Source organism: Diabrotica virgifera, chromosome 1, assembly GCF_917563875.1.
Source record: "Diabrotica virgifera virgifera chromosome 1, PGI_DIABVI_V3a".
Lineage (NCBI taxonomy): Eukaryota > Metazoa > Arthropoda > Insecta > Coleoptera > Chrysomelidae > Diabrotica > Diabrotica virgifera.
The window spans coordinates 139,112,863-139,132,031 of NC_065443.1; the positions used below are offsets into that span (position 1 = coordinate 139,112,863).

Consider the following 19,169-nt stretch of genomic DNA (forward strand, 5'->3'; position numbering starts at 1 on the left):
GTAGGTAGTGCCAAATTTTTGCGGTGATTTTAGCACCGATTCTATGAATTTATTTTGGTAGATAGTACTTATTTGATAACAAAAAGTCTGTCATTGTTGTTATCGTCAAAAGTAGTAATTTTAACAGGGGAAGGTATAAAGACTAGAGGTGAAAAATGAAGATATAGATGTGAACGAGGTTGGTTAAATATTGGTAGAATACTAGTAATAAAACAAATACTTAATGAAAACATTTTATTTAATTACATACTAACTCATTGTATTTTGTGAACACTTGATGTGTGAGTGAGAAACTTAAATGTAGATACTAAATTATTCACTAGTAAATAATCACAATATGTAATATCATATAAGTGTCTACATCTCCATTTAAACAAAAGACCAATAACGTTTCCATTTAAAAAGTTCAAATCTTTACAAAAAATTTAAATAAATTTTAACATAGAGATAACAAAAAAGTGGCGTTCAGAACTCGACATATTTTTGCATTTGGCATTCAATATATCAAAAATATATAAAAAGCATTTAAAATTGGAGAAGGTTCTCCCCCATTTTAAGGTCACTTTCCCACATTTCTGATCAGCAAGGTATAATAATAAAGAACTCAGGAAATACATTGAAAAAAGATAAAGAGAGAGTTCATAGTTATATTTTATATATGTTTCATGTAAAAAATAATCTCAAACTGGGGAAAGTTGAGCATAAGATTTTCTGAATGTTTTATTTGACTTTTGATTGATCTGGAATCTTCAAAATCATAAAATGTACACTTTAACACAGTGCGTGCCACGCTTTAGGCCCGGCGCAAATTGAACCTAAGCGAGACACAACCTGCGTCGGCGAACTGCGTAGACAGTATTGCGCATCCTACTATCAGTTCATGCGTTCGCAGGTCTCGCTTGGGAACGTTTGTCATCGGCGTACAGTTTTCTTGGGCCGTGGGACTCGTGACTCACCGCCAGATGTTTATTTTACGTGTTTTTGTTTGCGAGATGGAAGTATCTGAAATGAATACGGATGGTACCTTAAGTACAATTTATTATGATAAATAAAAGTATTAGCATAGTCAACACCCCGAGTGAAAACTACGTTGTCTTTGTCATTAAATTCTGATAACTTTTGGTAGACTAAATAAGCGGCGATACGAAATTAATAATCAAAGTTATGCCTTTATAAAATCAATTATTAGAAAAATAAGGTGAAAAATGATTCATGTTATAAAAGCGTGATCGATAAAAATATCGTATTACCTACTACCTATTTTTGTTTATTACATCATTTTTGTTTATGCTTAAAAATTAAAAACGAAATATGCAGATAGTGTTATTTTTTATGACAGATCAGTAGCGGAGGGATTATGAATTATGACCTCCAGTAATTGTAAATTATTGCGATATTGCAGTAATTGTAAATGATTGTGATCCGAGCAGTAAATTGAGGAATATGAGTTATGACCGAGCAGTAGGGGAGAGATTATTTTAAATATGTAGGTATTATGTGCAGAAATAAAATACTCAGTGTAAGATATCTTTTTATGCACCCGCTTATGATCAAATTTGATGTTTTCGAAAGGCATACCGCTACGACTACTAGGAACGTGTAAGATATTTTTAAAACGTTACTAGTTACAAGTACGGAAATACCGATTTTAAGTTACCTACTCAATTCAGTACAAGGATCAGATACATCAGTATTTTGTGATCAGTATTTGTACTCAGTACCACTTAGAACCGGTATCAAAAGTAACCGTTACATGTCCGCACTGATTTTGCCCGTCTCTATTCGCCATGTCGATGGCCAACGGTTGGGTTGGCTTGTGTTCAATATGCGGCACGCTAGAAAAATAAATGCATTGGTCACCTGGTTCAATTTGCGCCAGGCCTTAATCGGGATACTACTCTCAGGAGCCATTGATATCCACGGCCATGAAAAGTCATACCTGTATATCCTGTTTGTTAAGACATACCTGTTTGTTTTTAAACCAGGAGGAGTAAACTAAAAGACAGATTCACACCCAAGAAAGTCACTAGAAAAATCAACAAATATATCGTCTTTTTTAGTTGATCATATCGGTCTTCGACGGTAATCCATATAATATATTATATTACACTAATACGTCGCTAAAGAGTTCTAAAACCAACTATTTTTTTTTTTATATAAAAGTAGACTAAAAATCTAACAATTATAGAAATAACACAGAAAACACAAAAAATCGCCGATATAACTTAACCTATGAAATGCCAGTAGTGTCAAAATTTCATAAATGTTATTAGTGTTAACAATTCATAACGGTGGAGTAAAATTGTCTGAAGTTGGACCAATTACAAACAAGCATTACGGCGCGGTAAATTTGAATTATTCCTCTTGGTTTAAAAACAGACATTAGTATAAGCATTGATTAAGGTATTGAAGGCCCTCCAATACTATAATCAATGGTAAGCAGTTTTTGGTTACAATTTGATTATTAATTTTCTGATATAATCAATTTTCCAAAGAAAAGTCTTCATTATAATCTACAGGATTATTAGGGCATAATGACCTTATAGCTAAAAAATGGAAAATAAATTTGTGCATCGACCCTATGGAATTTATTTTCACCGATTTTTATTTCTGTTAGTCTGTTTACATAGTCACTTGTGATTATTATATATTTTGTGTTATTCTGGTTGATTATTAGTCCTCTGTTCTTTGATTTTCTTATCGACGTTATGATTGTTTCTTCTAGCTTTTGTTTGTCACGCTACCTTTTCTTTGTCTACCATTGCTAGATCGTCCGCGTATCCTATGATATGTTGAACTTTGAATAATTGTCTTTTTCAGCTATATACCCCTGAATACTTCTAATATGATATTAAATAGTACCGTTGAGAGACTGTCTCCTTGTCTTACGCTACATTCTATATTTATATCGTTTGTATCTCCTTCAGTTGTTTTAACTTTGGCTGATGAGTCATTCTAGTCAGTCTTATTAACTTTGCTGGTACATATTTTCATATTCCTCTTTTCATGTTACTCTCCTCCGTTTATCTTGCTTTACGACATCTATGAATGCTAGAAGTAGTCACCTGAAGATGGTTCATCGTAATACCGAATTTTTGATAGCGTCAGGTATTAGAAAAAGTTTAAAAATCGAAGTGTCCGAGAGATTTTGTTTTATTATTAATATGCTTTTTCTCATGAGGATCTTTCAGTGCGTCACAGGTTTTCGACTTCTTTCTAACGCATTAAATTGTATGTGACAGAAAAAAACGCACGTCGGTGATTACATTTCGTCGGTAACATTTATAACATTTATTCTAGTTTTCAATAGATGGCGCTATAATCGAAAAAAATTATTTACTGATTATATAATATATCTGCGAATATAATCTGTACAATTTATAAGACTATACAAATCAAAGAAAATACCATTTTATAAATGCAATAGACAAAATTGATTTGTTTTTATGCCAAACTGCAAATAAAATTTGACAACTGTCAGATTTAACTAAAATGTCATGTTAGAATAAATGTTTCAAATGTATATTATCACGGACTTACCTTTTTTTCTATCATTTGTGACGCACTGAAAAATGCTCATGAAAAGAAGCATATAAACGAGTTGACAGGGGAGTGGGAATTTTATCCGGTAATACTATATTATTTATCTATGGAATTTTATTTTCTCACTGTATATTGAAAGCAGATGCAAAAACAAGATTTGAGTCAAAACGTAAAATGTAAAATATATAATAATGTAAGTCGTATTGAAATAATATATTTTACTAAATTATACCATTTAAAATTACACAATTTTTGATATTAAATAAAATTACAATGCTTATCAGTTGGTTCTTACTTTTTCTACAATTTCGCAAATTTATAGAAATTTTTATACAAAAATACTCAATTGTGTATATTTTTCAAATATTGTACAGATTAGACTAAAAAGATATAATAGCTAGGGGTTGCCAAGCTCCTTGGTAATCCAAGCCATTTTTCAAAATTCGAAAATTTTTACAAGCAGCGATTAAATATGTATTAAAAAAGTATGCGAAAAACGCGTTAAAGAAATTATTTTTTTGCAGAAATTCTTTAAAATTCGGTATTTAAAATATCTCTCTTAATAAAAAATGTATAAACGCCAAAAAATATCAATTTCGATATTGCAATTTTTTCTACAAGACTTTCCTATGCAAAAATTATGTAATTTAAACAGCTTAAAATCAAACAATATAAATTATACTAATGGCAGTAATTGCATTTAGGATGGCACTTGACTCCGTTCACGCCACATTGACAACCTCCAGAGGTATCACCTTTACCCATTGGCCCCCACCGGGGCCCTCTCGTTACCCAACAAATTTCAGTTTTACACATGGAGCATCTCAACCAGTCGCACCCCCACTTTTTCATTAAAATCACTCTACATGTAGGACACTCTATCGCTTCTCCCTTTTGTACCATTTCTTCCAACATAGCTTTGGTCTTCTTGCCATCCTCGTCTAGATTAGCGTCGTCTTTTATCCTCTCTTGGAATTGGCGGCAGTTGATTCCCATATGGATTGCCTACAATTAAAATATATATATACGTAATAATCTTTCTTATTATCTATCTACTTCAGCATCTTCGGAAGGTAATAATCTGTCAAATTGAAGAAGTCACCTCCAATTTACCTTCTGAAGATACAGAAATATCTAGACAAAACGTCGCTAGAGTCCTTAGAAATTCAAAGCCTCCTACTCCAAACATTAGTAATCCGAGAGAAAAGCTTTGAAAGATTTTCAGTCAAATTTAGAATGAAGAACAAACGATCAAACAGATTAAAAGGTTACAGAAATATTTCAAAATATTAAGGATAAACACTTTAAGGCAGAAAAATTAATCAAGAAAAATTCATGGATGACGGATAAGATCCTGAAACTAATGGACGAAAGAAAAAAGCCAAAAATGACACAGACAAATACACTAAGCATCAAAATTAACGCACCACCTTAAAAATGGGAAATGTTTGATGTCTAGTATTTCCTAAACCTGTTCTCCGATTTCAGTGATTTATTTAGTATATTATTGCTTTATTCATCAAGAATATCGATGTAATAATATTGCTAAACAGGTAAATGTCATTGTATACCGGGTGTAACAATAATAGTCTGTTTTTTCCTCAAAGTTTGGAACGCCCTGTGGAATATTCTAGTGTATGTAAAATATTGAAATTAAAACTCAACTATAGCGTTAGGCTTTCTTAACAATTTGATTTTTGATTTATTCACTTAAGTGGGTTAATAAAAAAGTTAGGTACTTTAACAACTAACCATGTTATTCATCAATACAGGGTGTTTCTAAATAAGTGCGACAACTTGTAAGGAGTAACTCTGCATGAAAAAATAAGGACCGTTTGCTTTATAAATATATGTCAACAAATACTTCGTTTCTGAGATAGGGGATGTTGAATTTTTTCGTACAAACTGACGATTTATTTATTGCTCTAAATCCGGTTGAGATATGCAAATGAAATTTGGTAGGTTTTAAGAGCTAGTTATTGCGCATTTTTTGACATACAATTAAGAATTTAATATTCACCATTGGCGTGCGTACGGGATGTATCTAAAATGTTTATACCCGTATGCACGCCAATGATGAATATAAAATTCTTAATTGTATGTCAGAAAATGCGCAATAACTACCTCTTAAAACCTACCAAATTTCATTTGCATATTTCAACCAGTTTTAGAGCAATAAATAAATCGCCAGTTAAAATAAAAAATTTAACGTCCCGTATCACGCAAACAAAGCATTTGCGGACATATGTTTATTAAGCAAACGGTCATTATTTTTTCATGCAGAATTGCCCCTTAAAGTTTGTCGCAATTATTTAGAAACACCCTGTATTGATGAATAACATTACTAGTTGTTAAAGTACCTAACTTTTTTATTATCCAACATAAGCGAATGGAGTCAAAAAGCAAAATGTTAAGAAAGCCCAAGGCTACAGTCGAGTTTTAATTTAAATATTTTATATATGCTAGAATATTCCACAGGGTGTTCCAAACTTTGAGGTAAAAACACACTATCATTATTACACCCGGTATACAATGACACTTACCTGTTTAGCAATAATATTATTACGTCGATATTCTTGAAGAATAAAGCTATAATATACTAAAAAAATCACTTAAATCTGACAACAGGTTTAGGAAATACGAGACATCAAAAATGTCCCATTTTTAAGGTGGTGCGTTAATTTTGATGCTTAGTGTGTAAATATATCAATAATAAGGAAAATCAGAGAAGCGAAAGAAAAAGAAGCAATCGAAAAATGCGAAGAAATTAAGACTCTACATTAAAAGTAGGATAGTTATAATGTACAAGCAAAGAAACAGAACTACTCAAACTAATTGACAACGAATCAATAGCATCATATAACTCTGAATAAATGCCAACAGAATGGCTGAAGTCTGTGTTTATTGCACTTCCCAAAAAAAACCAGGAACCAGAAAAAAAGATGCTAATACCGTACGATAAGACTAATGAATCATCTAAAATTGTTCCTAAACATGAGAGAATTTACAAGCTGTGTGAAAGTCAAATTTCCTCCAACCAGTTCGGGTTCATAAATGCTGTTGGTACGATAGAGGCTTTGTTCCATGTACAAGTCATATTCCAGAGTTGCAGACGTGTTGCGACGTATACGCGTGTGTAATTGATTACGAGAAAGCGTTTGATCGAGTACAGCACGCCAAGATGATCAAATACTAAAAGAAGCAGGTATTAACAACCAAAATCTGAAAATAATTAGAAACCTTTACTGGAATCAGACCGCAAATCTCATAATTGAAGGTGGACTCATCGAATATGTGAAAATCACGTGTGCAGTGAGGCAATGCTATAAAGGCGAGCGGCAGGCACCCCCAAAATGACCAGGTACTGACCACGGAGAGGTGAATGGCCAATTTTAGACATACTGTATGTTTTTGACGGTGCTGAAAACGAAAATGAGATCTATTTTGAATTTCATGTGGGAGAACATTGTCAAAATCGCAGTTTTACTCGAAAAATAATAAAATCACGTTTTTTTTGCGTTTACCTCGCTACAACTCTGTTCCATTTTAATATTTCTTTTCTGAAATTTTTACAGTATATAGGTCTAACATTTTTGAAAACAACGATAATTGTTTCACGCCTTAATTCTTATTCTTATAAAGGTTATGAATTTTTCAAAGGAAAGGGTGCGGATTTGTGCATTGCAAAGTTTAATCGCCAAAGGTTGAGTGACGAAATTTAAAACTTAGCCTTAGACAAAATGTTTTATAGAAAAAAAATAGTGCAACTTTTATTATCGGCATTAGAAATCGGTTATTTTTCGAGATACTGACCATGGGCGGTGAATGGCTAATTTTGGTCTTAGATTATGTTTTTGTCGCTGCTGAAAAGGAAAATGAAATTTATTTTAAATTTTAGGTGTGAAAATATTGTCAAAATCGCAATTGTACCCTAAAAATAAAAAAAAAGTGAAATCACGTTTTTTGCGTTTTACTCGCTACAACTCTGGTTCATTTTAATATTTTTTTCTAAGGTTTGTACACTATATGTTGCTCACTTTTTTGAAGACAATGATGTATATTAAGCTTTTAGTATTATTCAACTCCCCACCTAAAATTCAAAATAAACTTGATTTTTGTTTTCAGCACCATCAAAAACATAAAGTAAGATCAAAATGAGCCATTCACCACCAATGATCAGTATCTCGAAAAATTAGCGTTATTTTGGGGATTTATAACGTCGATGTTAAAAGTTGCACCATTTGTTTTCTATAAAACATTTTGATCCAAAACTTTCCAGAAAACTTCTTTGTACTCATGTTTTAAAAATAATTTAATTTAAGATCTATATTTCAAATTTTGTCAGTCAAATTTTGCGATTAAACTTTGCAATTCACGAATCTGCAGCTTGTACTTTTTTTTTCCTGGAAGCCGTATGTATTGTGAACCGGTTGTACTGCAGCCACTTGGCTTATTGTACATCTTCCATGTACAGGTCTAGTGGGTGGGTGCCATATAAATTTGGAGTCATTTCGATGTCTCCGAAAAGTGTTTGCCGCCTCCGATCCAATGCCTCACAGTCATGCAAGATATGGTTGACTGTTTCAGGTTCTCTGTTACAGAGTCTGCAGCTTGTACTTTAAAAGATTCATAACTTTTTCTAGAATAAGACTAAAAGCAGAAACCATTGTCTTCAAAAAAGTGAGCGATATATAGTGTACAAACTTTAGAAAAAAATATTAAAACGGACCAGAGTTGTAGCGAGCTAAACGCAAAAAAACGTGATTTCATTTTTTTTTTATTTTTAGGGTACAATTGCAAGACAATATTCCCCCACCTAAAATTTTAAATTAATTTTATTTTCGATTTCATCAGGGTCAAGAACATAATCTAAGGCCAAAATTAGACATTCACCACCCATTGTCAGTATCTCGAAAAATAAGCGGTATATTGGGGATTTCTAATGTCGACATTAAAAGTTGCACTATTTTTTTTCTATAAAACATTTTGATCTAAAACTTACCAGAAAACTTCTTTGTACTCTCTATTTTAACATAAACGTGTTTAAGAAGCTAAATTTTAAACTTGGTCACAGAACTTTTGCGATTAAACTTTGCAATGCACAAATCCGCACATTTTCCTTTGAAAAATTCATAACCTTTATCAGAGTAAGAATAAAAGCTTTAAACAGGTACCGTTTTCGTCAGAAATGTTAGAGCTATATACTGTAAAAATTTCAGAGAAAAATGTTAAAATGGAACAGAGTTGTAGCGAGGTAAACGCAAAAAAAACGTGATTGTATTTTTTTTATTTTTGGCGTAAAATTGCGATTTTGACAATGTTCCCCCCCATGGAATTCAAAATAAACCTAATTTTCGTTTTTAGCACCCTCGAAAATATAAAGTACCTATGAATAAAATTAGCCATTCACCCCTCCGTGGTCAGTATCTCGAAACCTAAGCGCTTTTTTGAGGGTGTGCCGCTCGTGCAATATTTTATCTCCTCTAATATTTAATCTCTACTCTGAAAAAATATTTATCGAAGCTTTGCACGAAACTGAAAAAAATATTCTACTAAACGGGTACCGGCTAAACAACATCAGTTATGCAGATGACACCGTAGTATATGCGGACAACGTAGAAGACCTACAAGTCCTTATGAACAAAGTCACGGATTACAGTCAACAGTATGGACTCAATATAAACGTAAAGAAGATAAAGTTCAGGATAAAAATAACAGAAGGTCAACTAAACCCTTGTAGAAAGAGCAACGCACTACAACTACCTCGGCACCATAATAAGTAAAGAATGGACCAATAGCCAAGAGATAAGAGCGCACATCGAAAGCTAGATCCACTTTCAACCCGATGGGATCTTTCTTCAAGAGTCACAACCTCCCTCTTGATATAAAAGTAAGAATGTTGGGACGCTATGTCTTCTCTGTTCGTGTGTTGACTCGTGGACCTTGAACGGGAGAATTGAAGAATACTTAAAATGTCTTGGACTGACCGAGTCACAAATGAGGAGGTCTTCAGAAGAATGAAGAAGAACCGAGAGGTACTGGAAGGAAACATATTTGGAAAGCAGAGCCCAGGAAGAAGTAGAACATCCTGGTTAAAGAACCTCAGAACCTGGTTCAATACAACATCTGCGCAGCTTTTCGGAACTGCTGCAGATAAGATAAAGATTGCCATGATGATGTTAACATTTTCACGGATAGGCACATCAAGTAGTACACCTGTGATATTAATACACAAATCTGGCTCCTTACTCTCAGAAATCAACAGGATAATGAAACTGACTAGGATATCTTTTGATAAAAATGATATAACATTCGATCCAGAATGCCACTCCATCTGAAGAAAAGACCATTCGATCAGTGGATGCTACCAATCATAACATATGATTGCGAAACTTAAAAAAAAGAAATAACGAAATTCAAAGGTCAATGGAGCAATGCATGTTAGACATAACAAAGAGAGATCGGAAAAGAATAGAATGGATCAGACAGAAAACCCAGGTTATTGATATAATCCATAGAATCACAATAGATAACGAATATTTCGTTGAAGAGACTGAACCAGAAAGTGAAGAAAATCACACCGTTAAAGAACTGAAAACTGGGAAAGCTGTAGGACCGAACGAAATACCGACAGAAATATTGCAACTTATAGCCGACTGCAATATACATGTAATTGTCGAATTATTTAATATCATATATAGAACAGGTATATTACCTAAAGAATGGCTTCTATCAACATTCGTGACTATTAGTCGAGGAAATGAAGCTGAAAAAATGGCAAAACCTCTCAATTTTTTCGTCCAGCATCGATTTGTACAAAAATTTGGGATGAGGCTCATTACACCCTCTAGTTCATTTTCTATATTGAGCCGTTGTACGCTTTTGGTTTTTTAAGGGTGAAAACTACACCTAATTGTAAAAAATTATAAAATAACATTTTAAACTTTAATATAGTCAAAATTTGGTTCTTATTAGTTACATAATTATTGTTTTATGCTTTAAGATATACTATCATAATATTTCAACCCTTAAAACCACCCTTGTTGGAGCTATATATAAAAAATTTACTTTTCCTAAAAGAATAATTTCGGCTTGCATCGATTTACATAAAAATTTGGGATTAGGATCATCTCACCCTGTACTTCATATTCCATATCATGCTTAAGGGCGTTGATTATTTTTAGGGGTGTAAACTACCCCTTATTGTCAAAAATTATATAAAAACATTGTAAACTTTAATATTGGTTTTTATTGGTAAAATAATAATTATTTTATGCTTTAGGATAGGATACCATAATATTTCAACCATTAAAAACCACCCTTAATAACATTACAGCTTTTATAAGTAGACATTTTAATAGATCTATACAGAAAAAAAAGTAGAATTAAAGAATTACAAAAACATTTATTTACACAAAAATACGAATTTACAAATAGGTACAAATACAAATACAAATAGTTTTTTGGTCATCTTCCAGTATACGAACCGGTTCTGTGGTATTATACATATATTGAAAATTATCCATAAGCGGACTATCCGAATTTTTCGAAAAAAAAAACTCGTTTTATAAACATAGCTCCTTCATTTTTGCCGATAAAAAGTTTTTTCAAAAATGACTTTGTAGAATTTTTGAAGAGTTATAAGACTGTGTAAACAAAATTCCTTAACATCCCTTAGTTTTTAATTTGGGTGGGTTTAAATGGCTCGAATAAGGGGGTGTTTGCTCGTAAATAGAGGTTTAAACAGTTATATCCCGCTAACTGTTCACTGTAATGAAAATCCATGCACAAGGGAATTTTAGTTATTAAAAAAGCTACAATTTAGTAGGCCATAATTTTTTTCGCATCTCCAGTATTTTGGGAGATATTTTGAAGTAAAAGGTAAAAAATGGGAAATTCCAAAAAATTAATTTTTTATTAAACTACAATTTTTCTAAAATTAGGCCTTTTAAATAAGTCAAACTTCTTGGGTATATTGATAATACAAATATAAAAGGAATTACAGAAAGGTGAAGACCAATTTTTAATTAGGAGGGTAGGTAGGGGGTTGTTTTCACTGATTTTTTCATAGAGAAAAGCAGGTAGCGATCTTTTTTTGATCATAAGTCGCTTAATTTTTAGGCTAGAAACTTTTAATTATTATTTTTTGAAAGTTCTAACTGCATACTTGAAAAAAGATTATTTAAGTTTTCCTCGAAAAAGGCAAAGTTTTTCCGTTATTTTACTTTGAATATTTCAAATTATGCATTTGACGAAAAAAGCTAACTTTTAACATGCCGTATCTTGGTTTGTATTGGTCTTAAAGATATTACAGAAAAAGAATTTGCTTTGTGTTACTAAAAGATACAATTTTGATATCTACAGTTTTTTTGATTAAATGCATATTTTTCGAGGTATTCTCAAAAAACCCTCTAAAAAAGTCGATTTTTCATCGAAAAACTGTTACTTTCAAGCGCGAATAACTCGAAAAATATTAGTTTTACGAAGAAAATGTAAAAACATTTTTTTCTTAGAATCAATTTTTATATCGATTTACATGGTTAAAATGTAATAAAAAATTTCCGCCCCCGAGATGGGGTGGCAACCACCCCCAACGTTTTAGCGTACAGCGGCATGATATAGAAAATGATCCTTGGACTATTCTCTACCTTCTGTAAAAATTTCAAGTAAATCCATGCTGGACGAAAAAATTGCGAGCCAAAATGCTTCATTTCCTCGACTATATACCGAAAAAGAGAAACGCCAGACAATGTTGCGAATACCGTACCATCAGTCTAATGTGCCACATACTCAAAGTATTTCTAAAGATTATTCATCGTAGAATATACAAAAAGTTAGAACAAGACATTGGACAAACTCAGTTCGGATTTAGAAATGCTCAAGGAACCAGAGAAGCATTATTTGCAGGAAATGTGCTAATACAGAGATGTTTAGATGTAAACCAGGACATCTATGTCTGCTTCCTAGATTATAACAAGGCATTCGATACGGTGAAACATAATCCGTTAATAAAACTACTGAGAACAAAGAACATCGACACACGGGATATAAGAATAATAAATAATCTGTATTATGAGCAAGAAGCTGTCATAAGAATAAATAATTTAAACACCAATAAAATAAAAATCAAAAGAGGCGTTAGACAGGGCTGTGTCTTGTCGCCATCACTGTTTAATGCTTACTCAGAAGAAATATTCAAAAAAGCATTAGAAGATGAAGTAGCAGGCATAAAAATAAATGGCCTACCCATATGTGAAATTAGATACGCCAATGACACAATACTAATAGCAGAAACTATTACAGATCTACAAAGAATTTTAGATAAGGTTGTTGCAACGAGTGAAGAATTTGGTCTGTCACTAAACCTAAAGAAAACGAAATTCATGGTTATATCAAAGAAAAATAATAGAAACATCAATCTACACGTAAATAATAAGACGATAGAACGAGTTCAGAATTATAACTATTTAGGGACAAACATTAGTGAAACAAACGATTATACCAAAGAAATCCGAATTAGAATAGAAAAGGCTAGAAGTGCATTCACTAATATGAAACAAATATTATGTAGTAGAGACCTCAGCCTAAATCTTAGAAAGCGAGTACTAAAATGTTATGTATTTTCTGTTCTTTTGTATGGTGTGGAGACATGGACTCTCAATAAACAATGCCTCAATAGATTGGAAGCATTTGAGATGTGGACGTATCGAAGAATACTGAGAATCTCCTGGACAGACAGAATAACCAATGAGGAAGTACTAAGGAGAATACAGAACAGCAGGGAGATACTGGATTCCATCAAAATAAGAAAACTTCAATACTTGGGTTATATAACACGTGGTGACAGATATGAACTCCTAAAATTAATTATGCAGGGAAAGATTCAAGGAAGGCGCAGCATAGGTAGGAGAAAAATGTCCTGGCTGAGAAATCTCAGAGAATGGTTTGGATGCAGCTCAACTGAACTCTTTCGGGCTGTAGTTTCAAAAGTGAGAATAGCAATGATGATTGCCAACCTTCGTCGCGGAAATGGCACGTAAAGAAGAAGAAGATAGAATCAAATTTCTTACAAATTACTCACCTGGCAGGTTAAACAGTTAGTTCTCTTGCAGACTGGACATTTAAATTCGTTAACATTATCCTCATAAACACACCATCCCTTACAGTCGGGAGTCTTACAGTGAAAGGAGTTATCAATCCGGTTTTCTGCTTGAGCTACCGACTTTGCCAGATGTTGATCATACACAGCTACACTAACTAACGCTTTGATTTCTCTGTCTTGCAGACTCAGATTGCAAGCGTAGTTATCATCCCTGTATGGACATTTAACTTCAGCTTCATCGGAAAACTCAACTGTTTGAGACAAACATGGCCTGCAAAACTGGTGTAAGCACTCTCTTAACGTCACTCCTTCTTTTGGGGCTATGTCGATGAAACAAACTAAGCAAGTAAATGTTTCAGAATTTTCTATTAAGTCCCTATTGTCTAAATTCAGTAACTGCATATACGTTTGGGGTTGATTGTCTTCTGTAACTTGCTCCGTTTTCTCCACTTCCAATGTAATTGGCTTTATTTCAACCCTCTTGTCTTCTTGCTTCTTAACTTTTTCTTCTGCTGGTTCCGTTTTTGTACGCAGTCTGATAGTCGAACATACAGCGCAAATGTTACTTGTTAAGGGATTTAATAATGTACATAAATGGCATTCCCATTCTTTAACAGGCTTCAATGTTTTTGATTCGTAATCTGAAAAATCTTCCTCTTCTTTTGCTTTAGGAGGAGTACTGGAAGTCCCTGGTGTTCTGGTTCCTTCGTCTTTTGCTTTAGGAGGAGTACTAGAAGTTCCTGGTGTGGACTCAGGTGAAAGTTTGATTTTTTTTTCAGCTCCAGATACTGAAGAAGAAGAAGTTGTTGGTAAATCTATCTTATGTATCGTCGGTTGAATAGATTTTTTTAAGTCATCTAAATTAAGTTGGGGTTGATAGGAATTCTGAATTGTTGGAAAAACGTGCTGCACTATTGGTTTTACTTCTAAATTAGGATCCAAATTCGCTGGAGGTGTTTTTGGTTTTGGTAAAACATTTGATCCTTGAGAGTTTGCAGCGATACTAATGTCGATTCGCTTATCTTCCGAAGAAGCCGCTGGTTTATACACGGAACTAACAATTTTAGTAGTTGCGGGTGTTTCTCTTGTCTTTACCTCCACTTTTACAGTTTCTATAACTGTTACTGGTATTTGTGAGCTCTTTATTTCGACTTTTAGGACATCTGTTGGTATTGGTGGTTTTTGTGATAGCTTCACTTCTGCTTTTGGCGGGGAAGTTTCTTTTTTTAATATTTTTGATTTGTCTGAAATCTCTTTTTTAGTTAAACCAGACACATTAGGGATTTTCGTTATTATTTCTGTTACTTTTGGTATTACGTTTACTATTTTTGGTGTATGATCCAAGTCGGTTAAACCATTTTGATCTATTTTGGAAGCATTAACAGCATTGGTGGCTAAATCCAGTTTTGGAATATTACTTTTATTTCTGTCAAATAGGTTAGACGATGATATACCATTTACTTTAGGTTCTACGGGCTTCACAAAGTTCGTTTCTTTTGATGTGGATGGTACGTCTTTTAAATCGACTAAAGGCTTCTTCTCTGGCTCAGCAGTTTTTTCTAAAAAGAAAAAGTAACTATTAATGTAAATTAAATGCGAAACAAATATCTATACACTTCATATGTTATATCCTAGAGGTTATATCCTAAGTTCATATGTTATATCCTAGAGGCTCAGCGTGGTGGGAATCAAATAAGCTTACACTGTGGTAATAGGGAAAGAAAGTTTTTACGAAAAACGTGGTACGGAACGCAACGACAAAGTGGAGGAAACACAAAGTGGGGCATAGAGCTTCACTATAGCATTATTCAGCATGGGATAAGGTATTCACCTCATTCCAAGACACTCCTTAACCTCTTATCTCGTCCATGATGGTTCTTCTCCAAGTTTGTGCTGGGCGACCTCTTTTACCTTGGGGTTGGGGATTATATTCTAGGATCCAACCCCACTTTCTGGACTTTATTTTATTTTCTACTCTCTTTTGTTTGGTCAGGTGTAGCAGATCTTCGTTTTTGATAATGTTAGGCCAGAAAATACGAACAATTCTTTATAGACATCTAATAACAAAGACCTGCAATTTGTCTCCAAGGATTTTTGTCACTTTCCAGGTTTCACGTCCGTAAAGTAGAACAGATATGACATTTGATTGGGATATTCGGATCTTTGTCTTTATAGTATACTGGTCAGACGACCTCCAAATAGGGTTGAGCATGCTAAATGCTTGCTGAGCTTTTCGTATCCTTATACGAATATCATCTTCTGTACCTACGCTTTCTGTTATGACACTTCCAAAGTACGTAAAATTTTCCACATTTTCAATCTGCATGTTGTTAATAGTAAATAGTATGTTGTTTCTTGCATTTATTGTCATGGATTTGGTTTTACTAATACTGATTTTCAAACCTATTTTATTGGCTTCAGTGGAAAGTGTTTTCAAATGGTCGGCCTCATCTTGGAACCTTTATCCTAATAGGCAGATATCACCGGCGTATTCTAGATCGCTTAGCCGTATGGTTAATGTCCATTGTATCCCTCTTGTGTCTGAGTCTAGTTTGAAGAGAACAGTCTACAGTTATGTTAAAAAAAAACATCAAACCCTTTGATGGAAATAATTTCTCAGTCTGGTAATTCATCCTAAAATTGTTAGGTACTAGTACAAGATGGGGTCTTATTGGTACTATACCAAGATGAATGAATATATATAAATCATAGTTAGACTATTCAGCTTTAACTTATAACAGCATCAAAATCAGTCCTTAACTTATCACACCATTCACAATACAACCATTAGATTATGCTTGAGCGCTTTTTCTATAATTTCGATTGAAAATTTACTCTGCTAAGCTAATGAGCTTTACTCGGACGGTACAGCTTAGTATACGGCGTAGGTTTTACAGTTTGTCAAACCTAGGAATAGGTTTAACAAACTGTACGATTCCCTATTGGATCTTTTTAGTGTTAAGGGTTGGCACTACCTGTGTATGCCAAGTGTGCCAACGAGTTACCAAGACCTTCTTCTTCTTGTAGTGCCTATCCGTTTCGGATATTGGCAACCATCATGGCAATCTGTACTTTGCACACTGTTGCTCTAAAAAGATTTGTGGTTTTTGTGTTGAACTACGTACGTATAGCCTGTATATTCTTCAGTCAGGAAATCCTTCGCCTTCCTGGTCCTGGTTTTCCTTCCACTTCTCCTTGTAAGGTTAGTTGGAGCATGTGACCAAGGTATTCGATTTTGGCTGCTTTTATTGTGGTTAACAGCTCTTTTTCTTTTTCGCATTCTCAGCAAGACACCCTGATTAGTAACGTGGTCGGTATAAGATACCTTCAGGATCCGACGATAAAGCCACATTTCAAAAGTCTCAATTTTTTTGCAGGTGGCATCCGTGAGTGTCCACGACTCAACTTCGTACAACAGTATAGGAAAGATATAACATCGCAGTAACCTGACTTTTATGGGTATTGATAAATCATGGCATTTGAATAGCTTAGCCATTTTTGAAATGCAGATCTTGCTTTCTCTATCCTACATTTAATTTCTATGGAATGGTCCCAATTTTCATTGACGTTCGTATCAAGGTAGGTGTGCGTTTTTACTCTTTCTATTTCTTGATCGTTCACACTGATTCGTCCAAATTACTGTTCCTTCTTAGATATCATCATCCATGTTGTTTTCTTAGTGTTTAGTGAAAATCCGTATCTCTGGCCAAAACCAAGTCGTTCATATTTCAGCCAGGCATTATATTATTGTTACTGTAACTGGTAGTTTTTAATACTTAGGTAATACAGTCAATCAAACCCGCTTATTAGAGTACCGCTTATAGGAATATCCCGGTTTATGGAATAAAAATTCGAGGTCCCGAAACCTTTCCATTTACTCATTAATAAATTTATCCGTTTATTGGAATATGATTTAGTAAGATAGTACCGCTTTATAGAATATTCTTCATGTCAACGAATTAATTTTTACCTACAATTTCCCAAAAATTTAAATTATGTCTGGTATTATGGATTGTCGACAAAGGCCTCGAAGGCATAATATAGTGATGTTTAAATTTTTAGGGTTTGTCAAGTAATACACTTTATTACTTTATTACTTTTAGTTCTTAGGCCCCCATATAAAATTATTATTTATGACCACACCGTTTAAACTTTTTGTACTTGTTATTTGGGTGGAGTCGGACAAATTTGGAGCTTAGCGCATCATGGCAGTGGGGCGTTTGTCTGTCAAGAGGTCACGAAGTTGTCAATTTTATGCAAGAAAAAAATTTATAACCACATTGGTCATTTTATTTTAATCAATGGTTTTTATCATATAAACAGCGAAAACAATTTTGTCGGACAAAAATATTGGGGCATATGACGCGTCGGACACGCTAAAGATGTCAAATTTATGAAAATAATAAATTTATTACCACATGGCTAATTTTAACGGAATCTACCATAAAACCTTTTTACAATAATGTGGTAACCTTGTCGGACAATTTTCAAGGGGCATATGCGCAGTCGGACGCGCCGAAAATGTCAATTTCCTGAAAATTTTTTATTTATTACCACAGATGTTATTTTTATTTTGTACTGTTTTTTTACATGTGTAATGCATATTGGATCACTTGTCGGACAAAAAGGATGGGGCGTTTTGGTACAATTTAAAAAAAAAGTAATTTTTATACATACAGGGTGTTTGGTAAAGAATGGGCCATAGCTTAACGTCAGGTTTCTGAGGTTAAAATAGGCCGATTTAAGCTAACTTACCTTAGTACAAAGTTTATAATAACCGAGATACAGGGTGTCAAAGTTAAACTTTTTTTTTATTTATTATTGAATATTTCCTGACAGGTATGAGATAACAACATGAAATTTGGTATGTGGAAGTTTTTTGGGTCGAGAAAACTAAATGCTCTACCAAAAATTATGCATTGCCCAGAGGGCGCCACATACGCCTTTCAGCACTCATTTATTACGTTCAATTTTTTTTATCCCTCACTCTGTATAATTTTGACATTAAAATTTTTATTTTTCTATTAGTTTTACTTAAAAAAGGTATACTTCTTTCATCTCCCTAAACTCAAGCGTTTTCGAGATAAACGCATTTTAAATCTGCGATACACCATCATTTTTAGCATAATATCATTGTAGTTACACCCGAAAAATAACTTAAAACCATAAAATTATCCAAAAATGTATCGCAAATTTCTTCAAATGGAATTTGCGATGCAATGACATAAATTTGAGAACTGGCACAATTATTATGGTAAGTTATTTTTCGGCTGTAACTACAATGATATTATGCTAAAAATGATGGTGTATCGCAGATTTAAAATGCGTTTATCTCGAAAACGGTTGAGTTTAGGGAGATGAAAAAGTATACCTTTTTTAAGTAAAACTAATAGGAGAATAAAAATTTTAATGTCAAAATTATACAGAGTGACGGATAAAAAAAATTGAACGTAATAAATGAGTGCTGAAAGGCGTATGTGGCGCCCTCTAGGCAATACATAATTTTTGGTAGGGAATTTAGTTT

At 33.4% G+C, this 19,169-nt stretch overlaps 1 protein-coding gene across 1 annotated transcript in view; it reads right to left on the reverse strand.

The window, feature by feature from the left end:
- Positions 1–220: 220 nt before the first annotated feature.
- The window catches only part of LOC114339819 (uncharacterized), a 65,752-nt gene continuing 46,803 nt past the window's right edge, over positions 221–19,169 (reverse strand). The window contains exons 4-5 of the mRNA XM_028290504.2: positions 13,625–15,204; positions 221–4,548 (exon numbers count right to left, since the gene is read on the reverse strand). Of these exons, the coding sequence (XP_028146305.1) occupies positions 4,225–4,548; positions 13,625–15,204 (1,904 nt within the window). The 3' untranslated portion in view covers positions 221–4,224. The remainder of the gene's footprint in view (positions 4,549–13,624; positions 15,205–19,169) is intronic.